General features: G+C 40.9%; 2 protein-coding genes across 16 annotated transcripts in view; one reads left to right on the forward strand and one right to left on the reverse strand.

Annotated features, from left to right (window-relative positions):
• ENOX2 (ecto-NOX disulfide-thiol exchanger 2) overlaps window positions 1-24,255 on the reverse strand; it is a 284,143-nt gene extending 259,888 nt beyond the window's left edge. For 2 of the 14 annotated variants that reach the window (XM_021080162.1, XM_021080161.1), the window contains exons 1-3: window positions 24,047-24,220; window positions 22,932-22,991; window positions 8,066-8,193 (exon numbers count right to left, since the gene is read on the reverse strand). Coding sequence is in view for 3 of the 14 variants with exons in the window: in XM_013991000.2 (XP_013846454.2) it covers window positions 9,193-9,214 (22 nt within the window). In the remaining 11 variants the exon portion in view is untranslated. Of the gene's footprint in view, window positions 1-8,065; window positions 8,194-9,192; window positions 9,339-22,931; window positions 22,992-24,046 lie in introns of those variants that run through there. The other 12 variants (XM_021080159.1, XM_021080160.1, XM_021080164.1 and 9 more) reach the window with 10 other exon arrangements.
• The window catches only part of ARHGAP36 (Rho GTPase activating protein 36), a 169,196-nt gene continuing 167,584 nt past the window's right edge, over window positions 24,287-25,898 (forward strand). Inside the window, exons 1-2 of one of the 2 annotated variants that reach the window (XM_021080172.1) lie at window positions 24,287-24,615; window positions 25,228-25,344. In XM_021080172.1, coding sequence (XP_020935831.1) covers window positions 25,314-25,344 — 31 coding nt within the window. In that variant the 5' untranslated portion in view covers window positions 24,287-24,615; window positions 25,228-25,313. The remainder of the gene's footprint in view (window positions 24,616-25,227; window positions 25,345-25,898) is intronic. The other variant, XM_021080173.1, reaches the window with a different exon arrangement.

A 25,898-nucleotide genomic window follows, 5' to 3' on the forward strand; every position in this document is an offset into this window, starting at 1 on the left:
TTACTCAAAACCATACTGGCTTTTTTTTCTTTTTGCTTTTTAGGGCCGCACCCACAGCACATGGAGGTTCCCAGGCTAGGGGTCCAACTGGAGCTATGGCTGCCAGCCTACACCACAGCCACAGGAACGCTGGATTCAAGCCTCATCTGCAACGTACACCACAGCTCGTGGCAATGCTGGATCCTTAACCCACTGAGTGAGGCCAGGGATGGAACCCACAACCTCATGCTTCCTAGTCAGATTTGTTTCCGCTGCACCGCGATGGGAACTCCCATACTGGCTTTTTAAATGCCATATCATATTGCACACTTTTAATATAGTTTACTATCTCCTATCACTTGTGGACTTTTAAAAGCATGAATCAAACTTACTTTTGATGATTATCTATTTATCTGATATTTATAACCAGGAAAAAAATGTAATGTGCCACCTTTCCAGAATAGTCTACATTTTTACGAAATATGAATTGCCACAATTATTTTATATTGTTCACACTTTATCACAAATTTAGGTAAATACAGATTGTACATCTTCCGCTGAATAAGCTGGGCAAGTTTCCATCACTAAGGAAAGCATATTAGAATTGTAGTCCTTTGTTGTTCCTGACCCAGCTCCAAACCAAAGGGCAGTGTTTGGGAAAATGCCAACCATGTTTAGCAGCAAGAATTAGCAGTCCAGCATAGGGGGTGAGAGTGGCAAGGAGTAAAGCGTATGAAGAATCTAAAGATGGTTTTCTGTTCAAACTCTTTATCAGACACTTTAAACTGGCTACATCCCAATCCCTGTTTGGCAGACGGTCAACACAGGGAATGTTTTCTTTACATTCTCCCACTTTACACTAATCTGAGTTTTCTGGTAAGGGAACACCCTAGTACTAAGAACCCCCACCCAACACACACACACACACACACACACACACACACACACACACACACACACAGAGTGAGAGAGCGAGAATCTGGACACAGAAAAGTGAGTGGTATGTATAGCCTTGGGTAAGGAGGACAACCAACATTTAATGAGAGAGGTAATGAGGATTAAATGAATAACCTTTGTAAAGATCAGTCCTATAATATACCTTTAAAACATATTTGTCTTCTTCCCACCCTGGTTTGAATTATGAAGCATCCTGATCAGAGTGAACTTTTTCACTGAAAATTGAAATGTCTGGCTTCCTAAACAATGTAAAAAATGTCACTGAAAATTGTAGATGTAGTTTCGGGGAAGTGAGAGGCAAGGGGTTAAATTTTTCCTTTAGTTTCAAGTGGGTTTTGTCTTTGCGCATTTCTCAAAAACTGTAGCTATGACACTATCTCTTTAGTGCTCAAAACAAAAAAACCTATTTGCAGAGTGCTCCAGGGTGGCCCTGAGTGGCACTTTAAAACACCCGTTTTGAACTGCTCTAGGCAGTTCAGTGAGGCTGGATACAACAATAGATTCTGGGAGTGAGTTTGAATAGTACAAAAGGGGGAGGGGTCTGCTGTCCATTGAAAACAGAAAGCAGAGCTAAAGAAAGTGAAGAATGTGAAAGGAGAGAAGGGAATTTCAGGATGTGCTAAAACTTTTGGCAACTGGAAAGAGTACAAAGAACTGGGATCTAGGCAACAGAGGGCAGGTCAAGCAGGCATAATTATCTATCACATAGATTCCACAGATAGCAATGGTCAAATACATTATTTTACCTTTTTTTTCCCCAATACTAGAGATTTTGACACTGGGTTCTTTTTAGAAAGCCACCAAGTATAACTAATACACAAGATACATAGCTATTATATATAACTCCACAAAATAATAAAACACAGTGGCTAGATTTATGTCTGTTTGTGTAGAGACTGCAATCCACTTCTGATTCAATTCTTCCAAAGTATTAATACTATTTAAATAATGAAATCATCCTGAAAGGGGTATACTACTGGTTCCAGGAAGATTTGTCAGAGAAAGAAATAGAGGCTGAAAAGTAATGAGTAAGGAGTGGCTAAGGGGGTGCAATCCAAAAGAGAATAGTCTAGGAGAACTAAAATGTATAAAAGTGTCTATGACCTAAACATTGGAGCTAGGAGCTCTTTCTTCTGATTAACTCTACTTTCTTATCCCTAGCTCAGAAATCAAGGCTTAACAGCTAGCTCTCAATAGCAAGCCAATATGATTAGAAAAACAGTACGGATGAGAAATGCAGAGCGTAGGTCTCATTTAAATTTAATTGAGATCATAATTTAGTAAATCACTTCTGAGGATAACTCACTTTAGGACATTTGAAAAATTTAAACTATTCAAAAAAGAAATGCAGGAGTTCCTGTTGTAGCTCAGCGGTTACGAATCCGACTAGTATCCATGAGGATGAGGGTTCAATCCCTGGCCTCTTCACTGGGTTAAAGCTCCAGCAGTGCTGTGAGCTGTGGTGTAAGCTGCAGATACAGCTTAGATCCTGCATTGCTGTGGCTGTGGTATAGGCCGGCAGCTGTAGCTCTAATTTGACCACTAGCCTGGGAAATCCCATATGCCGCAGGTGTGGCCCTAAAAAGCAAAGAAGAAAAAAAAAAAGGCAAGAGATGAAATGTCCTGGAGTTCCCGTCATGGTTCAGCAGTTAACAAACCTGACTAGGGAGTTCCCGTCGTGGCGCAGTGGTTAACGAATCCGACTAGGAACCATGAGGTTGCAGGTTCGGTCCCTGCCCTTGCTCAGTGGGTTAACGATCCGGCGTTGCCGTGAGCTGTGGTGTAGGTTGCAGACGCGGCTCGGATCCCGCATTGCTGTGGCTCTGGCGTAGGCCGGTGGCTACAGCTCCGATTCAACCCCTAGCCTGGGAACCTCCATATGCCGCAGGAGCGGCCCAAGAAATAGCAACAACAAAAAGACAAAAAAAAAAAAAAACAAAAAAACAAAAACAAAAACAAACCTGACTAGCATCCATGAGGACGTGGGTTCGACCCCTGGCCTCGCTCAGTGGGTTAAGGATCCGGCATTGCCATGAGCTGTGGCATAGGTCGCAGACGGGGCCCCAGATCTGGAGTTGCTGTGGCTGTGGCTGTAGCCAGTGGCTACAGCTCCAATCAGACCCCTAGCCTGGGAACCTCCATATGCTGCAGGTGCGGCCCTAAAAAGACAGAAAGACAAAAAAAAAAAGAAAAAAAAGAAAAGAAAAGAAATGCAATGTCCTATGTCTCAAAGGAAACAATGGTTCTCTTTGATTTCCAATCCACACAATGATCACTGTAGCCATCTAGACCCCTAAGAGAATTACTCCTGGATAGCCAAGCTTTCTGGAGCTGCATTTCCAACACTGCATCCAATAGCCACATGCAACTATTTAAATTTCAATTTAATTAAATTGAAATAAAATAAAAATTCAGCTCAGTTGCAGGAGCCACACTTAAGTGCTCAATAGACACATGTGGCTAGAGGCTACTATGTTGGACAATGAAGATATAGACTATTTCATCATCACAGAAAGTTGTATTGGACACCACTGTTCTAGATACCAGGAGACCAAGACTTGGAGTGTTAACATCAAATAATTCAAACCTTTTTTTTTTAATGGCCTCAGCTGTGGCATAAGGCAGTTACCAGGCCAGGGATTGAATCTGAGCTACAGCTATGACCTATGCCCACAGCTTCAGCAATGCCAGATCCTTAACTTACTACACCCAGCGGGGGATCGAACCCACACCTCCACAGTGACCTGAGATGCTGCAGTCAGGTTCTTAACCCACTGCACCACAGTGGGAACTCCTAATTCAACTTTTAAAGGCAATTTTTCCATGATGTGTATTTAATATTCACATCTCCAGTGAATATAGATTAGGACTGAACATTTTATTTTTGACTTGGACAATTGTTCTCAAAAGTCAGTTGTAAAGAAGAATTATCTGTGGAGCTTCCTAAATGCAGATAACTTAGTGATTCTAGATCTGAGAAAGGATGAATACAGAGAGAAAAATCAAGAAGACAGATATATTAGAGACAAATCTTCTAAATAGAATATTCCAGAATATCTATGCAGGGTGGAAGCTATATAGCCATTCAGCTCCCAGAACTCTCAGGCTCTGGGAATAGTTTTGAACCTTAAGCTAGCAGGGAAAACTCTTTGGTAATGTAGTTTCTAAAGATCTGAATATTGCATGTAAATGCTAAGTATGCACAAGGTACTGGACTATGTGCTGAGAGATTAGTAAAGTACGGTTTTTAAATCCAAGGAACTCAGTCTAGTTGGGGAAGAGAGAGATGAAAAATAAGTATAATACAGTAGCAGGTGTCATTTTAGCCGAACTTTAAATGTTGAGTAGTTCTGGAGTTGTTAGAGATATAGAAGAATGGCAATGAACATACAGAAAACAACATGAGGAAAAGCACAAGAGCTTGAAAATTTGGGGCATACCTGATAACCTAGAAGTGGTCTAGAGTGGATAGTGAATAGGGATTAGAGAAGGTTGCATAGTGGGAGAAAGGGGTATAAGATACATTCTGGGTACCTGGGACAAGACCATGGATGGCACTGAATGGGGAAAAAGCATTTAGAAGGTATTTGAGAAGAGCAGTGATATGATTAAGATCTGCATTTAGGGAGAACATTAACAGCTAAGCATAAAATGGAGTGGGGCGTGAGTAGATGCTGGGAAGATGTGCTATGATTTGGTCATCTGGCTGCACGGAAAAAAAAATGCACTCTGGTTGACAATGTTTATTCTTGCAAAAAGCTGGGAATCGAGAGAGACGCAACAGAATATGAAAGGGATTTTTAAAAGCTGGACATGTGAAGAAAAAGCATGGTTAGCAGCAGTATTGAAAAGCTGTTGGGAATGGAGTGACCCACCATGACTCTGGCAATAGAGAGTACCAACAATGAGGGTCAGAAAGAAATTGGAATTCTCAGCAGTTCGGCGAGCAGAGAGCTCTACTCTGTCTATGTCTTTCAAAGGTATGGACAATGGGGTGTCTGCTATGAGTGGTACACAAGTGGGCAAACACCTTCTTTAGTGAAGGGCCCTTAAAGGCATGCAACATATTGCACAGTATCTAAGGGCTTAGGCCCTGGAGAAAGCCTTCCTGCAATCGAATCCTGATTCTACTATTTAGTAATTGTGTGATCTGGTAGGCAGGTTACTTACATTCTATCCTTAAAGTGGAAATAATACGACCCACCTCTTAGGAATGCTGTGAGCTCATACATATAAGGCATTTATAACATGGCCTGGCACATAGTTACCACTCAACATATGTTCCCTATTATTATCATCATGTGTATATTTGAGTGAAAGACACATACTTCATTGTGCTATGTTCAAAAACCCTCATCAGCATAGTTTAGTAGCCCAAGGGACATCTGCAGTACACGGTCCTGCATAGGCAGCATGCCTTACCATTACTCAAAATGAGTATCTTAAGTCCATTTCGGAAAAAGACAGACATGAGTAAGGTTTTTAAGCCTGTAAATATTCTTAGTGAGTCCCTTTAAGGAAGCTAGTGCAAGTCGGCTCCAGCATACCACTGGCTGGTATAAACCAGCCCTTACACTTCCATTCATAAGACCTGCCTTTCACTTCCCTAAAATACACTCAAAGGTATACCGAAGGGAAAAATCCATATGATAATCAACTTCAGCTTCCTAAGCAGCCAGAACCTAGAAGTGATCTAGTTCTACTTCCCCTCTAATTTCTCTCAGCCTCAAATGGCAGAGAGGGAAAAAAAAAAAAAAAAAAAAAAAAAAAAAAAGGTTATTTTGGCGATGACAGACTTTATTTCACTAATCAGAAAATATCAACTCCTTTCAAAACCTAAAAACCTCTTTCTCATTTATATTTAGAGTCCTCATTTCCAGGAAGAGGAATGGAGTGAGGGGTGTTAGCCAGAGCTTCAGACTGCACAGGAAATTGGCCACCTGAAACCAAGTTTAACATAGAGCTTCCAATCACACACCGAGTTTTCCTTCTCACCCTGACCCATTCCCTCAAGTTCCCTCCTGTATTTTTTTAATGTCAAATTCCATTCAAGTTAAACAATGTTAAATGGGCTTTATGTCATCCTCCTTTCCTTTTTGCTAGGAAGGAGTAACATAAGAAGAATAGCTTGGAGTCTCCTGGTGGCCTAGCAATTATGGGTCTGGCATTGTTACTGCTGTGGCTTGGGTCACTGCTGTGGCACAGGTTCTGTCCCTGGCCCGGGAACTTCTGCATGCCATGGGCACGGTAAAGTAATATGTCTTTACTTTAAGATACATTAAAGTATAAAGGTATCTTAGATAAGGCTAAATTCTAATTACATGGTATCTGAGACAACATTTCTATTACCATCTTTCCAAAAGTCTCATAACAGGTCATAACAACACTTGCCCTATCTCTGACTCATTTTCTTAAAACATTCCCGAATATCCATTGTCAAAGGCTGGAGAAGAGTTGTCTATGGTGTGAGCACCCCATCATTTCCCCAATACATGGCAGAGTCTCTGATAAATCCAGATCTAAGAATGACTGCTTCAAGAATGCTTCCTGAAGAGGTTTTAAAGAACGTTTTACCAGAGGACTAGCATGAGCTACTCAAGTATCTGGGTTCATCTGCTGAAGTAATAACACAGTTTTAAACAGTATTGCCTTCAGTGGTACAGAAAGTATGCTTTCTCCCCTTTAAACAAATGAATTGAAATCTGAGAAACCATTGGGGAATTTTAAAAGATGAGAAAGTCCATCTATTTTAGATAGAGAGTAGATAGATAGGTAGATACATAGATAGATCAGACAAAGAGAAAAGGATGAAATTGAGTTAGCTATATATTTTTGCTGTTGCTCTGAATAAAATACTCAAATTTTAAAACATGTAGCCCTTCATATTCATGTCCTGGATATTTTTAAAATACACATACTTTTATAAAAACAATCATATATGTTTCTTGAGCTGAATTTTAAAGGCAAACTACCTTGTTTTAGAAAGATAACCTTTTCAACTGGACAGCATTTATTTCCCAATAACTTTACAAGGCTCTACCTTCATTCATATTGATGTATAAATTAATCAAAATGCTAATATTTTTCATATAACCTATAAAACTAATTTGGACAGCACCCACATATTAAAATAATGTTGAGTTTAAAACCATTTAGAAAAAAAAATCTCTAGAGTTCTATCTAATAATACATTTTAGTCTTTAATAAATGCCTGAACCTAGTCTGCCTGACTAGGAGCTTAAGTCAAATTTACCCTGGATCCATCAGCTGAGAGGTATCCTGGTATACGGGTGAGAAAAAGCACAGATTCTTAAATCAGATTAATTAACCTATGAGTTCAGGCTCTGCCACTTGTTCAGTGTGAGACCTCAGGCCAGATACTTATCGTCTAAGTCTCAGTCTTCTTACCTCTGAAATGGAGAGCATAATGCCACTGACTTCACACAGGATTGTTATAAGAAAAGATGGATCAAGTATATGTTAAATCACTGTTAAATGCTTTATATCATATCCACTATGAGTCAATAACCAACAACTACACTGTAAGTATAAGTTATTTTTTTAACAGAGTAAAAGCATGAAGGAATTAAACATGTGTTCACTATTAGCATACAAATACAATTCAGTCATAAAAGCCACCTAGTTAGCTTTGACATTATTCATTAGGTCACCCTGGAATTGAGAGATAGCAAGGAGATAATGTCACTGATTTTTTAAACATAAATACTTTTATTAGCATAGAGAAGTTCTTTCCAAATATAGCAATTCCAGTAGCATAATATTTTCCAACATTATACACCGCCAGAAATTTAAACCAGTAACACAGGTCCATGGGAAACCTCTGTTTAATGAATAAAGCAATATTTTCCATGAAAATATATCTATTTAGTTTTGCAGTGGAGAAAACGAGATATTCTTTAGTTTTAATCCAAAGAGAAAAACCTCAACAACTTCGCCCATTAATAATGTACAGCGACGGCTCTTCTGGAGTCAAGCATGCATTAGAGTATGGAGAAAACATCCAACAAGCACAACTCTCCAACACTTGGTGAAACAAACCAACCGCTACCCAAAGAAGAAACTGAAGCTATAAATTCAAATAAACGGGCTGCAGGGAGACTACACAAACCTGCTGTTGCTTTAATTGCAGACAATTCAATTCAGCAGCTGTTGGTCCAGGCACTAAGGTTCACTGTATGCTCTTCAGCGTAACCTTGAAATATTGTCACTCACTCACTTCTCCACATCATCTGCATGCTGTCCAATTAATGAGGAGCGAAATCAACTGTCAAACCACGTATCAAAACAGAACATGATCTTTTAGCTCTTAAGCACAGGAGCACAATATTTTAAGGACAATAAAGCAAGAATGGAGGTGAAAGTCCTTGACAATAAATAATATTCAAACTTATCAAAACATGTGGTTGTAGAAACTAAGCTTCTGTTCTGTTCAGCAAGAAAGTGAAACTTTCTCAATATTTTTCCCTTTGGAAGGATCCTTTCTGTCTAACTGCTGGATAAGAAGCCTTTCAAACAACATTCACCAATACCTGATCAGTCTCCAAGTTCTTCGTTATTATGGACCAATGTGTTTGCTTAAGCTTAAGAGAATACTTAAGGAACGCTTCTGGTCCAATGATATTTTATAATACAGATGGTTTGGAGCTGGCATTTTTAGCCTTGCTGTTTTCGGCACTTTTTTTTTCTACCAGGAGAGCAAACAACAATAATATATAATGTTCATCAATCTGAATTGAATAATGGAATAAAAATAAATTTACCAAACAAATGTGTTCTGGAATGCCTCCTATTTGAAATTTACCTACTCTCAACTGTATCTCAAATCTAGACAACCAATTAACAAATACAAGAGTTGATAAACTCAAGGGAAACACAACATACTAAGTGTTTAAAAATTGCTTTTTGCTTCCAAAGCGCTGTCTTCTGTGCAAACACTATAGGCTATATCACATACTACCAGTTGCAGACATAAGACTTGAGAAATTCAATACAAGAATACAGCAGAGAAGCATGCACAATTAAGGGATCGGGACTACCAATTTAACAGAGAACCCAGATTTTACATAGCAATCTGCTACAAACATTATAGCTAGGGGCAGGCATATTTTATGCAGCTATTTTGTTTAGCTCATTAGCACCTTATTTGTCCTTCAGTATAGTTGAACTGGAGGCAAAATAAGAGAGGAATGCACTTTGAAACAAAAGGAAAATTTCAGATAATAAACCATACTATACCTGTATATTGTACTAGGAACATCGTGACACTCTTCAGGGAACTGTTTCACGTTGTATCCTACCGTGAGTTATTCTCCCCTTACCCTCTTCTCTCCACAAAAAAAGAAAAGCCAAAGCACCCCAAACCCCTACACACTACCCCTAACCCACCCCCCCATTGAGGAAAAAAAAAAAAACAAACAGCTACAATTCAGCTCAGATCCGATGCTTCTGTTTAGCTCAGCTCCAGCCGAGCAACTGAGCTCTAGCAACGGAGCATAGGGAGGTGGATTCTGATGCCAGTAGCACTTCCATCCACTTCACTTACACAAAAGCAGGCAGTGGAAAATCCAGGAGCCTTGAAGACAAGGGCTGGAACTGGCTTTTATGAATTGCTATTACTGCATGTGTCACCATCCATCTCCAATGACGGACACTTATAGGCTGAATTGGGGGTGGAGGGGGTGGGGTGGAAGAGGTTGGAGAGCAGGTGGAGAAGCAATTAGCAGTATGTTCATTGGAGAATTCGTTCGGGATTTCATACATCAGTGCCTAAAGAAACAGCATGCAGTTGACAAATCAGAACTTTACGATTTGCATGCCTTAGAAGAAATCTTAGCTTGCAGCCCCAAACAAAATAATGCTTGCCCACTTTTATAGAGCATGAAAAGTCGCCCCTCTGCTTTCTCTTTCCTCCAGTTACCCTTGTTCCTCAGAAATCAACATTCAGAATGAATAGTTGCTCATTTTCCCTAAAGAACTGTATGTAAAAGTCTGGAAGCAAAGGAAGTATAAAGAAATTAAATTATATTGAACATGACATCTCTTAACAAAAAGGCAAGAAGCTAATTATTTTAAGCCAACTTTTCATCCCTAGTCCCATTCCCCAGGTGCAGCTTTCATACCTATAATCAGTGGCTCACACAACTTTTGTGCATATACTTAACACTGAAAAACAACCTATGTATACCTAAAAATAGTTCAGTTAATGTCAAGGTGAGAAGCTAAGAGCTATGTGCAGGACTCTCTCCATGGGTGACCTTTAAGGAGGCACTTCTCCTGTAAGTACTTTAGGTTTACTCATCTGCTAAACTGAAGCACATTTTTTAAGACTTATTTCAAAATAAATCATGAGTAGGAACAAAAAAGAGATCATCTGTTAGGAAGGGAATATGACACAGGGGCTGGATATCAGGAAACCTGGGTCCAGGTTCTAGTTTTACAGCTTTCTAGTTGTGTTACCCTGGACAAGTCACTTAACTTCTTAGAGCACAAGTTTCCTTATTTTATAAGTTGTACATAATTGTACCCATTCTGACAGATCCATGGGACTGCTGTGAAGAGCTAATGAGATAATAGATATAAAAACAATTTTGTAAAGTGTAAAGGGCTATAAAATTGTATGGGATTATTATTATTACACCCTGAAACAAATCTTGCCTAAATGACTAAAATGAGGCACCTCTATCACATAAAGAAAATAAAAAGAAAGGACTGGTATAATTTCATGAAACATTATTCAATCCTTCCAATTTTAAAATTAGAAGAAATTACTGCTTGTTCTTAAAATTCCACAGGAGGAAAGTTTTTGAAACGAAAAAATTTTAAATCTGATACATAATACATCAAAAGTTTATTACAGAGACAGAAGCCCTCTAATTCCTTCTTTCCTTTCCAGAAAGTCAGGTTTTTTTGTTTTTTTGTTATCTCGTTCTATGAACCTGGTACATCCCTCACTGCCCAGTGTGTGGAACAGGATTCAAGTTGATTAGCTAAATCTAAATCCATATGGTAAAAATCCAAAGTCATGCTTTATGAGGCTCCAAGCTGCTTTGATACTATATATACAGTGACCAGCTGGCTTCAGCTGGGACACAATTTTAGCACATGAAGTCCTGGGGTGGCCACACCTGGGGCACTAAATGATCCAGGCAATGTTTGGGGACCTTTGGTTCAGTCAAATCCCACATGTCCTGATTTCCATCTGTATGGTGGTTTCCCAAGTGTGTGTCTGTCCACACGGACCAAATCTGAAGCAGCCAAAGGAAAGGTGGGAGCTATAGCAGAATATCAGATGTCAGCTCCCCTTGGCCCCCTCCAGTGCCATCTGTGTCGTCAAACAAGTGTCCAGCCTACTTCCTGTGAGAAGAAAGAAACCTTTTTTTCTAATTTCCCCCTTGGATGTCATTGCCAATACTGAAAATTCTGGTAAAAAATACATATCCAAAATCTATATTAAATCAATGGGGAAAATGGATAATATGAATCACAAAGAGTTAGGTAAAGGGTAGCTAATAGCGAGTAAGCCATTAAAAGGGGAGGGGGAGGAGAGGGCAGGGAAAGGAGGAGAGAAGAGGGGCGGGAAGGAGAGTGAAAATCTGAAGTCGGAGCTTTTTTTCTAAGTAGAAAAACACTTGCTGGAATCATCCATTACCTCACCTCCTAGAATGTACTGGGAATGGCCCTTTTACCCCCCACAGCTGCAATCCTAGACTTCCAACTGCTTAGGTAAGTAGTCAAGAGCCTGAAAAGCACTGATAGACCTAGCACCCGATCTCACTTTCCTTTGGCATGTGGAAAGCCAGGCAGGTGGGATACCGTTCTACAGGGACCTCATCACTGCAACCCTCCGCCACAGCCTTACCTGTGGCATGGCTGGCCACTATTAAAGGGGTCAGCCCAATTTCAGGTTCAGCAAAGGAAGCTGGCCTGGGACTTTCAAAGCCACACTAGCAAGAAAGGAACAAAGGCTGGACTTCAGAATCAGGGTGTTCTGCCTTTGGGCATTGCAACTAAACTTCTCCACACAGCTAAGCTTGAAATTCATAAGTTCCTCAGAAGGGCCATTCGAAGTAAAGGGGAAAAGACAGGAAAGATGATTTTTTTTATTAGCATCTTTCTCCATCATCAAAAGATGTCCCAAGAGGCAATAAATAATGTGGGGTGCAAGGCAGCAATTTCAACCTAGAATATCAAGAGTAGAAATTAAAACATCAGAGAATCCTGATAAAAACAAACACACAAACATATACCCTAAAAACCACTGCAATGTTTGCACATCTTGATTTCAATCTTCAGAATGTAAGTACTAGTGGTTCCCCAATCCACCTGAGCTCCTTCTCAGCAGCTGTCACCACATGTGGCCGATCTTTTCAAATGCATTCCTGTTATTAGCCACCTTGGATTCTGAGTATTCTTGACAAAAACAAAAATTCCAGCAGAAGATTTCAAATAACCATGAACTTGAACCAAACCATGAACCTAAACAGAGAGAAACAATGCTAATTTTCTAAACCCCAAACAAAACAGAAATGTTAATAGTTTGAATGCAACAACTAGTGACTTGATTTGAACCAGAACAAAGCAATCAAACTTGTGCCAAACTCTGAGAGTCCAAGCTCAGGACTCTGGGTCACTTCAAACTCCTGCAAAGAGCATACATCAAGACTTGGTTTCACCTGCCAAAAATCCCATCGTGAACCACAGAATGCCAGTGAATAAGGATCTGGGAGAACTGCATTCTCCTAATTTTTGTCACTGTTTGACCTTGGTCAAGTCACTTACATTCTTTCAGACTTAGCTTGCTTGCCTTGAAATGACTATGCTGGGATTACCAGTATCCCAGATCTAATACTCTATGCCAATTGTGAAATTTAGTCTAGCAGCAAAACAGATGACGTCACAATTTGGCCCCCATCTCCAGCAAGCAGAGAGATGGACCACCGCCAACTCTCCTAAGGGTTCATGTTTCTAGCTTTCTTGAAATATGCTTCACATAAGAGTTGGGCAACTCTCTTTGCTCATTGGGCAAACGTGCCTTGGGAATAGTCACCCTAATATTCCTTTTTAGAATATTTCTCTTTGAGGAAATGTTTCGGGTGCAGTTTGTTTTCCTCAAATGAAAGCTAGAGGTGAGTGGTCTGGTCCCAAAAAGGAAGAAAGGAAGAAAGTGATCTAGATTATGCTGAGCACCCACTGCATACCAAACACGGCATGATACTTTACATTATTTTTAAAACTAGTCCTCACAATACAGCTACATGATAGGTATTATCATCCTCATTTTATAGGCAAGGAAACTGAGACTTACTGATGTTAAATGATTTGCTTGCAATCACCCAACTGGTGGCAGATCTAAGATTTGAGCTCAAGCAATCTGAATCCATTACTACACTGACATTCTAATGATTAAAGTCTGAATGACTGAATTCCTTCTTAATTCAGTGATTCAATTGAACTTGTTTAGTGAATAAGTCATCTGCTGAGTCAATACAGGGAGAGTAAATTTTCTTGCATTTATACTGGGCAGACAATTTTTATAAAAGTTTCCCCCAACAATGTGGTTAAGACCACTGGGCTCTGGAGTCAGACAAACCTGAGTTTCTTCAATTCTAGTTTATGGACAAGGTACTTAAAATGCTGAGTCTCAAATTTTCTTATCTGGCAAATGAGGAAAGAAGTGGTACTTCCTCACTGGGTTGTTGGAAAGTGTTAATGATATGATAGCAAATAGCACAGTGCTTGGCACAAAATAATTATTCAGTAAATGCATATGAGAGCTATACATATTCATTAGCAAAAGAGCAAGAAAGGAAAGGTTATAAAGAGAATTCATTGAACTCAAGTGCTCTTTGGTCTGTAGCGCAGATTTAGTTTGAAAGAGTTTTTCAGTAGCCCACCCATACCCTCTAAAGCTAAGCCGCATCTAGCAGTAGATTAGCATATTCATGAAGCAATATGATTATACTAATGGTGGTGCCTAAGTAGTAGCAAGGAGACTTGTCATGTGCTCTGCTGAGCAGCAATTGTCCCTAGTTTCCTGGAATCTATCTTTCTAAAGAGTGTTGGGAAGCAGCAGATAGAAGTACTGCTGGAAGCACCAGGTGGTCTAAGGCCCCCATGTTCCCTGGATTCTTCAATCTCCAGCTTCTATTTCATTCACTCATGGCCATCTTCACATATACTCCCCTCCTTCCTCAGTTTAGTCTAGTTTTATTGTGATTCTTCCCCTGCTCTAGCTCTGGCTCTGCTCATCAGCATCAAGTGGTATTTATGGAATGTGTGCATGGCACTGCACTAGGTGAAGTGGAGGGACATTCAAAAGCTAATCAAAGAGATTTGTCCTGTGGCCAAACAGATTAAGATCCACAGGTAGACCAGAGTTTTGGCAACATAGTAAATGCAGGTATAATTGGATGATTTGGTTGATTTCAGAGCACAAAATAGTTTGTTCATCTAGTTAATGATACACATAGTGAAGAATTTACAATTATACAGCTGTCAGCAACTTAATTTGAAATGCATAAAAGGATGGATAGATGGATAGGTAATAAAGCAATAAAGTATTAATTTGAGAATCTAAATGGTGGGTATACGTGTGTTCGGTGTACAATTCTTTCAACTTTTCTGTATATTTAAAATTTTTCATCATAAAAGGTTGAGGAAAAATGGAGAGGGATAGGTAAGGGGTACAGTTTTTTCAACCTCAAATGTTTCAGAACAGAATAACCATGTTTATATAGAGAACTATAAATCAAATAGGGCAAAACATTAAAAATTGGTGAATCTGGAGTTCCCACTGTGGTGCAACGGGATCAGCAGCGTCTTGGGAGCATCGGGATGCAGGTTCCATCCTCAGCCTGGCACAGTGGGTTAAGGATCCAGCATTGCCGCAGCTGTGGCTTAGGTCTCCACTGCAGCTCAGATCTGATTCCTGGCCCGGGAACTCCATGTGCAGTGGGGTGGCCCAAAATGAAAAAAAACAAAACAAAACTGCTGAATCTGAGTGAATGGTATGAGAGTCCCTATATGATTCTTTAAATTTTTTTATATTTAAAATTATCTCGAAATAAAAAGTTAAAAGATATTTTGTTGAAAACTGACCTCTTTCACCTAGTGTCTCAGTTGCCATTTTTAGTAGAGCGGGTACTAGGTCAATCGCAGCAAATAACTTGGAAAAAAACGGGGGGCAATTATCAGCCCATAGACATACTTGAGTGCCTAACTATATTCGAGATATTGTGCTAGACACTGTGGCAGATTCGAAGTCACTGCCCTGAGAGGCCTCACAGTGTAGATGATGGAACGCCAGAGCAGTGTCTGAAAGGGTAACTGGCTGGCCAGAGAAGTTCGTTAAGACAAAAGCATGAAGACTGGAAAGGCAGGTTGGAGCCAGACTGCGGAAAGTATTGAATGCCAAGCTAAAGAGTTTGGACTTCAGCCTATGGATAACGGGAAGCCTTTGACAGTCTCTGAGTCAGAGAAATAACAGGCTCTAAGACTTACTGGCTAGATAGTACAATTTGGGAACCGTTACCTTCAACACGCATTTGTTTTATATTCATGTACTTCTGGCCCTTATAATTACTTTCCTTATCTGGATATGGCCTTTGGGGATTTCTAACATTTCAGATGCTGCCCATTTTTTAAACAGCCATCTCTCTTCAGCCTCTACCCCTTTCCCTCCCTCAGTCCCCAAGAGGAGCTGACCAGCACTCCCCTCAGCCCCACTAACTCAGTAAGCAATAAATAAGCCTCCTTTAGTTTTTTTTTTTAAGCTAGAAGCTCTGCTTGCTGTGCTTTGAAACTCTGATTTCCTTCATGATAATCAAGCCCCAATTACTACTGGGATCACTGATTTGAGTTGGAAAGAATGAATATTCAGTTAAGCAACATGTGAGGGAGTGCAGGAATATATGTCCTATGTGTAGAAGGCAACCATTGTTCAAAGTGATCTTTGTACATCGAACAAAACCCTGGTGGAGACGGCATTCCTGAAGAGTGATTAGGGAAGGCCTCTCAGACTGCCAAATTAAAAGGTGGACTTTGTCTCCAGTTTTTTGCCCAGAAAGTCCATCCTCCAATCCAATCAGGATACTCCCCATTTAAAACCCTGTGCTGGGACCTCCTGCTGTGGCTCAGCGGGTTGAGAAGCCGACACAGTATCCCTGAGGATGTAGGTTCGATTCCTGACCTCGCTCAGGAGGTTAAGTATCTGTGGTACAAGTTGCAGATGTGACTCGAATCCAGCATTACTGCTGTGGTGTATACCAGCAGCCGCAGCTCCTATTCAACTCCTAGCCCAGGAACTTCCATATGCTGCAGGAGCAGCCCTAAAAAGAAAATAAATACATAAATAAAACCCTGTGCTGGCTCACCACTTTATCTGACTAGAAGATAAAGGTCGAGCTCCTTAACAAGCAGACTTGCTTCACCAACTGGCCACGGGATATCTTTCCAGATTCTTATCCTGCCCCCTCTTCCATACTCCCAGTGGTTCACGCACAATATCTCATCTTTTTTCTGAACTATCCATTTTACACGTGTTTTGCACGTGTTAGCGTTCCCTCTTTCTGGAATCCTTTCCCACAACCTCTTTGTCCACCATCTGCTGTGATTTAGCAGAGTTAGACTCTGGTCTGAAAGCAGCCCACCCCCAGCAGTAATCCCTCCATCATGTCCCTAGGACACCTTATCACACAGCTCTTTCTCTGAGCACCTTTGCCACTGTAATAGAAGTATTGGTTTGGGTGTCTATCTTCCCAACTTGACTGTGAGCTCCTTAAGGGCAGGCAGGGACTACTTCTAATTCATCACTGCATTCCTAGCACTTAGCATAACATCTGATCCTGTACATGTGCTTAAATGTCTACTGAATAAATGAGCTCCTTGAATTCAAACTGAGCACCTCTTGAAAGGTGAAAATCAGAATATTATGTGACCAAAGTAATCCTAGTGAAGTGTGTTCGAGGACTCGACTGAAGAAGAAATGGTAGGAGGACACATTATGGGGCCTTACTGTGGGGTAGGTTCTACCCCCGAAAGCTCTTGCTGGCAGTTGTTGGCTAAAAAGAAGAGGAGCTAGAGCAGATGGAGAAGGGCCCTTCCCAGGAATTTCCCCAAAGTTATCATTCATAGTTCACCACTGAAGCAATGCTGTTTATGCAACATTCTCTACACAGTTTCAACTCTTCTGAATTACAGCCAAACTTTTCATTTGTGCTCTGCCTGCAGATACATTTGGACCAGCCTTGTTAATGGGTAGTCATGGAAAGCTCTCCAGTTCCTATTCTCGCCTATCATTACTGGACTTAAGGGACCAATGAGAAACCAACAGCCAAAATGGGGAGCAGGGTGGAGCTAATGAAGACCACCTTTTCTTCTTCTCCTAGATCACCAATATCTTTCACTGTACCTCCAGTCTTACCTTGTTGTTTTATCCTATGTATCAGTAAAGGCAAAAAAGGACAATGAAGACTTGAGCAAAACTTTACAGGAGAAAAAGAGGAAGCAACACTGAGGTCTGGCATATAAATCTTGAGACATATGATCAGTCACCACTTCTGGAAAGTAAACATTTCAGCTGTTTTAAACAAACAGCAAAAGCAATTAGCCCTTTCTCTAGACTAAACTGAGGTGTATGCTGAATTTAAAAAAAAAAAAATGGAGTCTGTCTTGATCTTCAAAAATGTCAAACTGGTAAACACTTCACTTTTTTTTTTTTTTTTTTTTTTTGCACATATAAATCTAAGAGCCAAGCCTAGCTTGAGGAAGATTTAAGAGACATAAAATTTGTCTGAGGTATCTGCCAAATCTCTGCAGCAGAGACAGAAACCCTGGAAAAGCTGACATAGTCATAACTCTCACAACATCACCAGCAGGTCTGTGCAGGGCTGGACGTACAGAAAGTCACTGTTCTTTCCCTCAAACTGTTTGTAAACACAGAAATAGATCGTTTGCTTATCAGCTATCTGGTAGCTCGTCTTTGTCTATATATGTGCCACAGAGGAGAGAGACAGGAAAAAAAAAAAAGAAGAATAAATCTCTACTGGCAGGTATCCCAATTTCAGTGGAGTAAATTTTCGTTTATATGATGGACCTGTTTCTTGAACCCTTCTCTTTCTTCCATTTGCTCTTGCACACTTATTCTTATATGTACACTAGAACTGTCTGTCTGGAAGGCATGAAAAAGGGGTATTTACAAGTATCCAGTGCAGTGCCTAGCAGAGTGATCTGCACATAGTCAGCCCACAAAAATCCGTCAAATGAATTGAAACACTACCTGTAATGTCTATGTGCAATTTATTTGATCACGGAGCAGGAGAACTACGCATTCTTTTTCCTGAAGTATTCAACGAGACTTCCCTACAAGGTAATACCATTTTATTCTGACAATTCATGCTTAGGACTTCTCTCCTTTAAAGAGCATCCATCTTTGCACAATGGGGATTATTTGTAAGGAAAATGAAGGACAGACCACACGTCAGGATCCTGAATGACAGCATGAACACTGATACGTTTTTGTAGAGACAATCAGATATCTCATATTCACCTGATTGTGTGGTTGTTACGGTAATCCACTACATATGTCTAAGATCACTTAACAATGCAAGACTATAGTGCACGCAGGGGCTGCATTCTGTAAATAGGATTAACAGTTGAATTCAACCAAGGTCTTCCCTGGGGACGGATTGCTGGAAAATACATCTACATGACATTTAAAAAAATAAATTAACCAATGACATTGGCTCCCATGAGACACATTGTTTCTTGTACATTCAATTCTATCACAGCTTTCCGTAGCTCTCTGCTGACATCCCCGTCCCAAAAGACATAGAATTTCAAAACAGAAAGAAAAACAGAGCAATTGGAGCTCTTCTGTCTCTCCTGCATGAAGTGTTATACACACAGAGGAAAGACTTCTGTACATTAACACAAAGTGAACCGTGACGTGATGAGATCATGTCGGTCTGGCCTATCCTTGTTATGCTGTGGTCACATATAACTTGCCCAAGGGAATGGACAAAGTCTGTATGCGTACTGACAAAGACTGGCAGAGGCCGCAGGAAAATGAAGAGAGCTGTGTTATGGTGGGGCCAGGGGAAGGGGGTTGCTTTTTCTTTATAAAGAAAAGTTCCGTATTATGATTACTTTTCCTTCCACTTTTATTTATTTTAATTAATTTCCCTCATCTGCAAAATTGGGCTAACCACTGTATTGAACATTTTTACTCTGAGGATGAAGTAAAATACCAGTGGATTGCCCGGCACGCAATGGTTAACCCATACAATCCACATTGATATATGGTTAGCATGAGCTAAACACCTACTATGTACCAGGCACCAGACTCCAAGAAAATGTAAACTGTGGGAGGAAAAGGTGTCGCTGGAAAGAAAAGCATGGAGCTCATTTTCAAAGGTTTTATGAAGCTGTTTAAGAAATTCGGATTTTTATCTTGAGGACAATGGGGAGCCTTTGAACTATATTAGATAGGGCTGGATAGCTTTAGACTTGTGATTTAGAAGCATCATTCATTCTGTCAGCACTGGTGGACAAAGGATTGTAAGGGAGGCAGGCTTCAGGCAGTAGTAATCCTGCAGAGAAGTCATATATGTTGTGGGGTAGGAGGGGGCGGTGTACCCCAAACTAATGCAATGGCAATAGAGATGGACATGGGGAAAACACGTTTTAATAACTTTTAAAAATGTACATTATAGAGGGATAGAAACAATATGGAAAAAGGCTAAAAACAGAAATCACATAACTTTCTACTTATAGGAAAACTCTATATAATTTTTTGTGTTTAACATTAGAAGACTTTTCCTAAGTATGTACACACAGATGTGTGGGGTGGTTGCACATGTGTGATATGTGTGTGTATGTGTATTCAAACCGGGACCTATCAACTTCATAGTCTGAATTTTCTCTTAATTTTCTCAAATTTCTACATCAGTAAATCTTCTTTGGTAACATAAATTAACACGGTTACTCAGTAACCCATAGATGTGCCGTAATTGAATTAATTCAAAACTCCCGTATTGGACATTTAAAATGGTATCTTTTTCTTTTTCTTTCCTCCTTTCATTTTTATTTTCACTTTTACTATTGTAAACTCTAGGATAGACATTCTGGGAGCTAAATTTTTACAAACATCACATTTATTTCCTCAGCCTAGAGCCCTATAAGTTGAAGTGGAAGGTTGAAAGCTATGTGCAGTTTTAAGGTTTTTGATACATACTGACAAACTTTCCAGAAGGGCTGTATTCTGCTAACTGTGTCCCTGAGTAGGAGGAGACCCATTTCAGAGTGATTTCGAGGATGGAGTCCACTGGATTTCGTGGGTGGAGAGGAGGAATAGATCTTTGGCAGAGTATCAGGGCAGGAGCAATGTGCACTCTGCCAAGAGGAACAAAGCAATGGGCAGGCCTAAGGGACAGATGGCTGGCTGGATATATGATGAGAAAAAAAAAAGACAAAGTAACCATAGGAGAGTGGGAGAAAGTGAAAAAAAAAAAAAAAGGAAACCTCTAGTGAAGCTATATACCCAGGGCACTTTAATTTCCTGCTTTATTCTGCAAGAGTACCAAATGCAGCCAGCAGCTAAGCTTTCTGGAGTGTTTGGCACTCTGTGGTACCAAGGTCCAGAGTTATATTCGTGTGAACATGTTGGTCCGTTCGTTTCATCCATTCACCATTTATGAGATGTTTACCATGTACCAAGTACTGTTCTGGATGCTTTGGGTTTGGAAATAAATAAGACCTGGTCCCTGCTCTCAAAGAGCTCGTAGTCTAGGGAAGAGGCAGACGCATCCACAGACTAACACACTATGGTGTGGTACAAGCTAGAACAGAGGTTAAGTGCAGGGTCCTGTGGAAGTAGGAGCCTAACACTGCTTCATTGTGGGCATGCACACGTGTGTGTGGTGGCGGGAGGGGAGGTGCACAAAAGCCTTCACAGAGGTGTTGATATTTGAGCTGAGTCTTGAAGGAGGAGTTTCTCAGATGGCTAAGGATCACAGAGAAGACTCACACTCCTCGTATATTTGTGCCACTGCTTTCAAGGACACTCAGTGAGACCGTGAGGACGCTCGTGTGTCATCTAAACCCATGTGTGACAACAGGCTCCACAGTTAGCTTAATGGACATATGTACACAGCCTGACTTAGGCAATGATATGCTCACTTTAGCATTTAGAGGACAAGAAGAAAGTGGCATAGAGACTTTTAAAATAGTTCAGATGACACAGATAAAATAATAACATTTAAGTCTACCAAGTCCTACAAATTCTACTTCCCAAATATCTCCAGTCTGTTCCCTCTTCTCATCTGTTGCTCCCTTGGGTCCTTATCATCTCTCTCTGGAACAGAGTACCAGCATCCTAACTGGTCATGTTCTCTTGTAGGACACACCAAGTTGAAAACCTGATCATGGCACTCCTCTTCAAAAACATTGCTAATGATTTTTTATTGCCTACAAGCAGTATTTTCCAAATTTCCATCATTTGAGTATTACCTGATTATTTTGCCATATTCACATACCATGTGTTCTATTCTTTATTTACTATTTCTCTTTAAATCAACGTAAAACTGGTTAACTTTCTATTTTCGCTCAGCCATAAACTCAAGAACCTTAGATTCAAGGACATAATTCAGCTTTATGCTTTATAAGCCACAGTAGAACATACAATTAATGAAATTTAAAATGTCTGTGGGGGCACAATGTAACTACTAATGGTAGATGCCCTACATTCTGAGAAACACCTGCCTACGCGAACATATCCAAACTTATCACTGTGTTCAAAGTTCTTCACAAATCAGCCCTGACCTATCTTTCTAGACTCCTCTACCATCATTCCTTCCTTTTCCCAAACAATCTATACCCCTGCCATGCTGAATTCCTCAACATTGAATGGACATGCCTTCCTCATGTGAAATCCCCTGTCTTTCACAGACTGCTCCCTGTCTCTGCAATGCCTCCCCTCCACTGCTCTCTGCCTGGCAAACTCATTATCCTTCGAGACTTATGTGTCCTGTCACCTCCTCCCAGAAGCCTTCTTCCTGACTCTCCCTTACAGTTAGCCACCCCTTCCTTCATCCTCCCATAGCGCTTTGCATCTCTCTCCCCAACTAAACCGAGGGAGAGCTCACACCTCGGAACTCTGCTGCATCCCCAAACACTCTATGCAGGGCAAAGGTCATGGAGGAGACCAAGTGCCCCAGAAGGTCACTTAAAATAAAGGCCAAAAAAAAAAAAAATCAAATCCAAAGTACTGTCCAGGGGCAAATAGCTTAGAGGTATGGCATGTTTTGTATGGAGAATCACCTGATTCAGAGTCAGGAACACTGACGATAGTTTTGGCAGACACTATCGGCTACGGCTGCAATAACAGTTAAGCTAATTTGGTTTTGGCAGCTACTTTACAACAGACACATACTGACATAGAAACTAAAAAGTGAATCATTTGGGTTTTTGCTAAGGTGATCGAGCACACCTCACAATAATCTGTCCTTACCACAACTGGAATGTCAAGAACCAAAGTGAAGAGCAGCACCAGAAAACCCTGATGGAAAGAACGTAGGCTCTGGAGTCAGAAATTCATACACTCAAATCCCAACTCAACTCCTTACAATCTATGTGACTTTAGGTAGGTTGTTAAACTTGCTGACATTTTAGTTTCCTCTTCTAGAAAAATGGGAAAAATAGAACCTACTTCATAAGACTCTTAAGATAATGCAACAAAGTGCTTGTTAGACAGCACCTAGAACACTCTGTGGGCTCAAGAAATAGCAACATTATGGTTGCCCAATGAAATGACTACAATTCAGGTAATATGATGCACTAGGCAGCAAATGCATTTTTTAAGAAAATAAATCTATATCACTAGGCTTTAAAAATGACCACTCTAGAGTGTAGCTAAGAATAGCCACAAACAAAACAGTCTATAAAACAAAGCCCTTCTTGGGTTTAAATTAAACTCACACCTGGAACATACCACCATACTCCTTTGTGTTCTCCAAGAATTGATCTCAAATCAGGTTCCCCTAGGATGAAAAAACAAAAATCACCTAATCTTAATTTTTTGCTTTTAATTTGATACAGAATACTATCCAAACTATGTGGATGCCTTAAAGTGTCCTATTACTATGACCCCAAGCTTGTCAACACGATTTCTTTCCCAATCTATCCCTGCTGACACGTTTTACTCTAGTCAGGGAAGCCCACCTATTATACAAGTGCTTCCTCTTCTATAGACCCTTCTCCAATTTCAACCCCGATATTAGGAAGCAGTTTCTCCTCCCCCGCCCCCCCCCCCACTCCCGCCTGCCTGCCGCCTTTGCCCATTTTAAATCCTCTTTACTCCTTTGGAGCCCAAATTAAAATACAACTTCTTCCCAAAGCCTATCAGGATAGGTCTGGAAACTAGATGAGAGTTTCAAGCCTTCAGCACTTCCAGGATTAGGCTTGACCTTCCATTGATCAACCACCAACCCCATCAGTATCCCCTTCCACTAACCCCTCGGCACTTTTTACACGCGTTTGTAATAACAAAATACAGTCTCGTTTTGCACAGTCTACTTTATTCTGTAGTTGGTGTGCCCCCTAAATGTTTGTCAACATGAATGCTTGCTGGAAAGCCCTAAAGCGCTTGGTTTTTAAAAAAGGTCTAACTTGCTTTTTATTCTCACCAGAACACTGCACTGAACCTTAAACACATATTTCTCAAAAGTGAGATGTCTTCCCTCCTCTGCTCCCCATCCCTTCTGGAAATTGAGGGGAAACCCTTTCCGCTCCAAAGACTTGGTCAGGGAAGGGGAAGTGGCTGCAGGGGCCGATAAAGAGATGGCAACGATCTTGACCTCATTATCAAAGAGGCAGAAAGTGAAAACTTGACATAAAGTCATGCCCGGGACTGGCAAGGCATTCCCAGGCCCCCAAAGGAACTACCGGCCCGACACCCCCTCCCCCGTGGAGGCGGAGCTGGGCGGAGTCAGAGCTGAGGCCTGCGGCCCCGGAAGCTCCCTCCTCCCTAGGCCCCCACAGTCCCACAGTCCCACAGTCCCCAGCCTCAGCCGCTCAGGCTTTCTGCCTCTCTGACCTCCAGGTCCCCGGCTACTGAAGCGCTACTCCTTATAGAACCGCGGAAAATCGGACCGGTGCAGCAGCTTCCGGGCGGGCGGTGCCCTCGCGGCGCCCCACGCCGGGCGCCCGTCTTCTGAACTCCCACCTGGCGCTGCCGGCTTGGGCCCGGCGCCCAGGCCCAGGCTCGACTCTCACCGACGCCGCAACCGCTGCGGCGTCTCCTATTGGCTACTTGTTTCCAGGGAAGCCGGAGGCCCGAGCCCTTGTCCTCATGGGAAATGTAGTTTGCGGTCGCTAGAAGCTGTTCTTCCTGCGGGGCGGGGACGGAGGGCGGAATCCAATATTGACATTGGCGGAGAGACGCAAGTCAAGACGGAGGATTATGGGAGATGGAGTCGAGACATTTCTTTTTATATACCCACAATTCCTTCTCTTCTCCCCTCCTTCCGGCCCCCGAAGCTTCTCCACCACGCCCCGCCAGCCGCCTTTTCCCCGTTCTTATTGTCCCCAGAGTTTCGGCTTGAGGAGGGTATTCTGGATGTTGTAGTTTGGATTATGCAGTTTTACAGACTCTCCCTACCTGGGGTATGGGTTGTGCTTGTGGGATCAGATGGAAGTTCTAGATTGATTGTACTGTTGGTTAAGCTGGAGGGGAACACTTTATATCGTGATTTGAAATTCTCGTTGGGTTTTGATTCAGTAGCTTTTTAAAAAATGTTATTTATGCCCTGATAAGCTTAGAATTTTAACTGGTACTTTAAAATTGTCGAGGTATATTCTGTGTGAACCATCTGCATTAGAACCACTTTAAAGTTTCTGGAAAATGTATACTTTATAACTAGGAACCATCTTTTTAACTTCGAAATGGTCCCACAACAGGCATAGAAATGCGATTGAAGTCAGCCCAGAAGAAACCTCTTTAACCCATAATGAACCCACTTTGTTACTGTGAAGAACAGTGAGCACAATCATTGGTGTAATACAACAGTTTAGAAAAGATAGACAACTTGAATAATAAGAAATAACTATATTTCTTTAATAAACTATCTTTTTAATTAAAAAGATATGTTTAAAGAGGTGGATAGAGCAATATGTGAGGACACCTGAACACTTTCAAGTGATTAAAAATTTGAAGAAAATAGTTGTTTATTAGGGCAAATTTTACTCCTAACTTTTGACTTTTCTTTTCTTTGTTAGAGATGAATCCTTATAGCTGAATGGATCGTTACAGTTGGGTTACTACAGTTTTACTGATAAGGACAACTTTTTGACTCACAAATGGAATGAAGGGAAAGAAAGAGGAATTGCATTTTGGTAAGGTAATTGCCTAAAATTTTAAAAAGTGACATTACAGGAATAAGATGGATTCAATAATTTATTCAGCAATCTGCTTTGTGCAAGGCACTGGGTTAGGCACAATTGCTACAGAATTGGAAAGTAATCCTTCCTCTCAAGTAGCTCACAATCTAAGAAGGGAGAGAGGCTATACAACATGCAAAGTGCTCTAAAAAATTCTCTGTAAGGTTCTGTAGGACCATAGAAGAGGAAGAACTCATCCCACTTCTGGGGAAAGTAATACTTGAATGATGAGCTTTGAGGAACCAGTGAGATATTTGTCAGATTTGGGGCAGGGAGGTTAATTATATTCCATACGGCAGAATAAGGATGCGAGAGAGTGCGAGGAACAAACAAGAAAGTTCCATACTGCAAGAACTGGATCAGGCAGGAATAGGGGCCATTCCAATGAGTTCAAAATATAACCTGAAAACAGTAAAGAACCATTAAAGGATTTTAAGCGAGGAAATGATGTGATCACTTGGATTTGATGATAATTTGAATATGAAAAGGGAGGGAAAGGAGTACGCCCA

The sequence above is a fragment of the Sus scrofa genome, chromosome X, assembly GCF_000003025.6.
Source record: "Sus scrofa isolate TJ Tabasco breed Duroc chromosome X, Sscrofa11.1, whole genome shotgun sequence".
Classification (NCBI taxonomy): Eukaryota; Metazoa; Chordata; class Mammalia; order Artiodactyla; family Suidae; genus Sus; species Sus scrofa.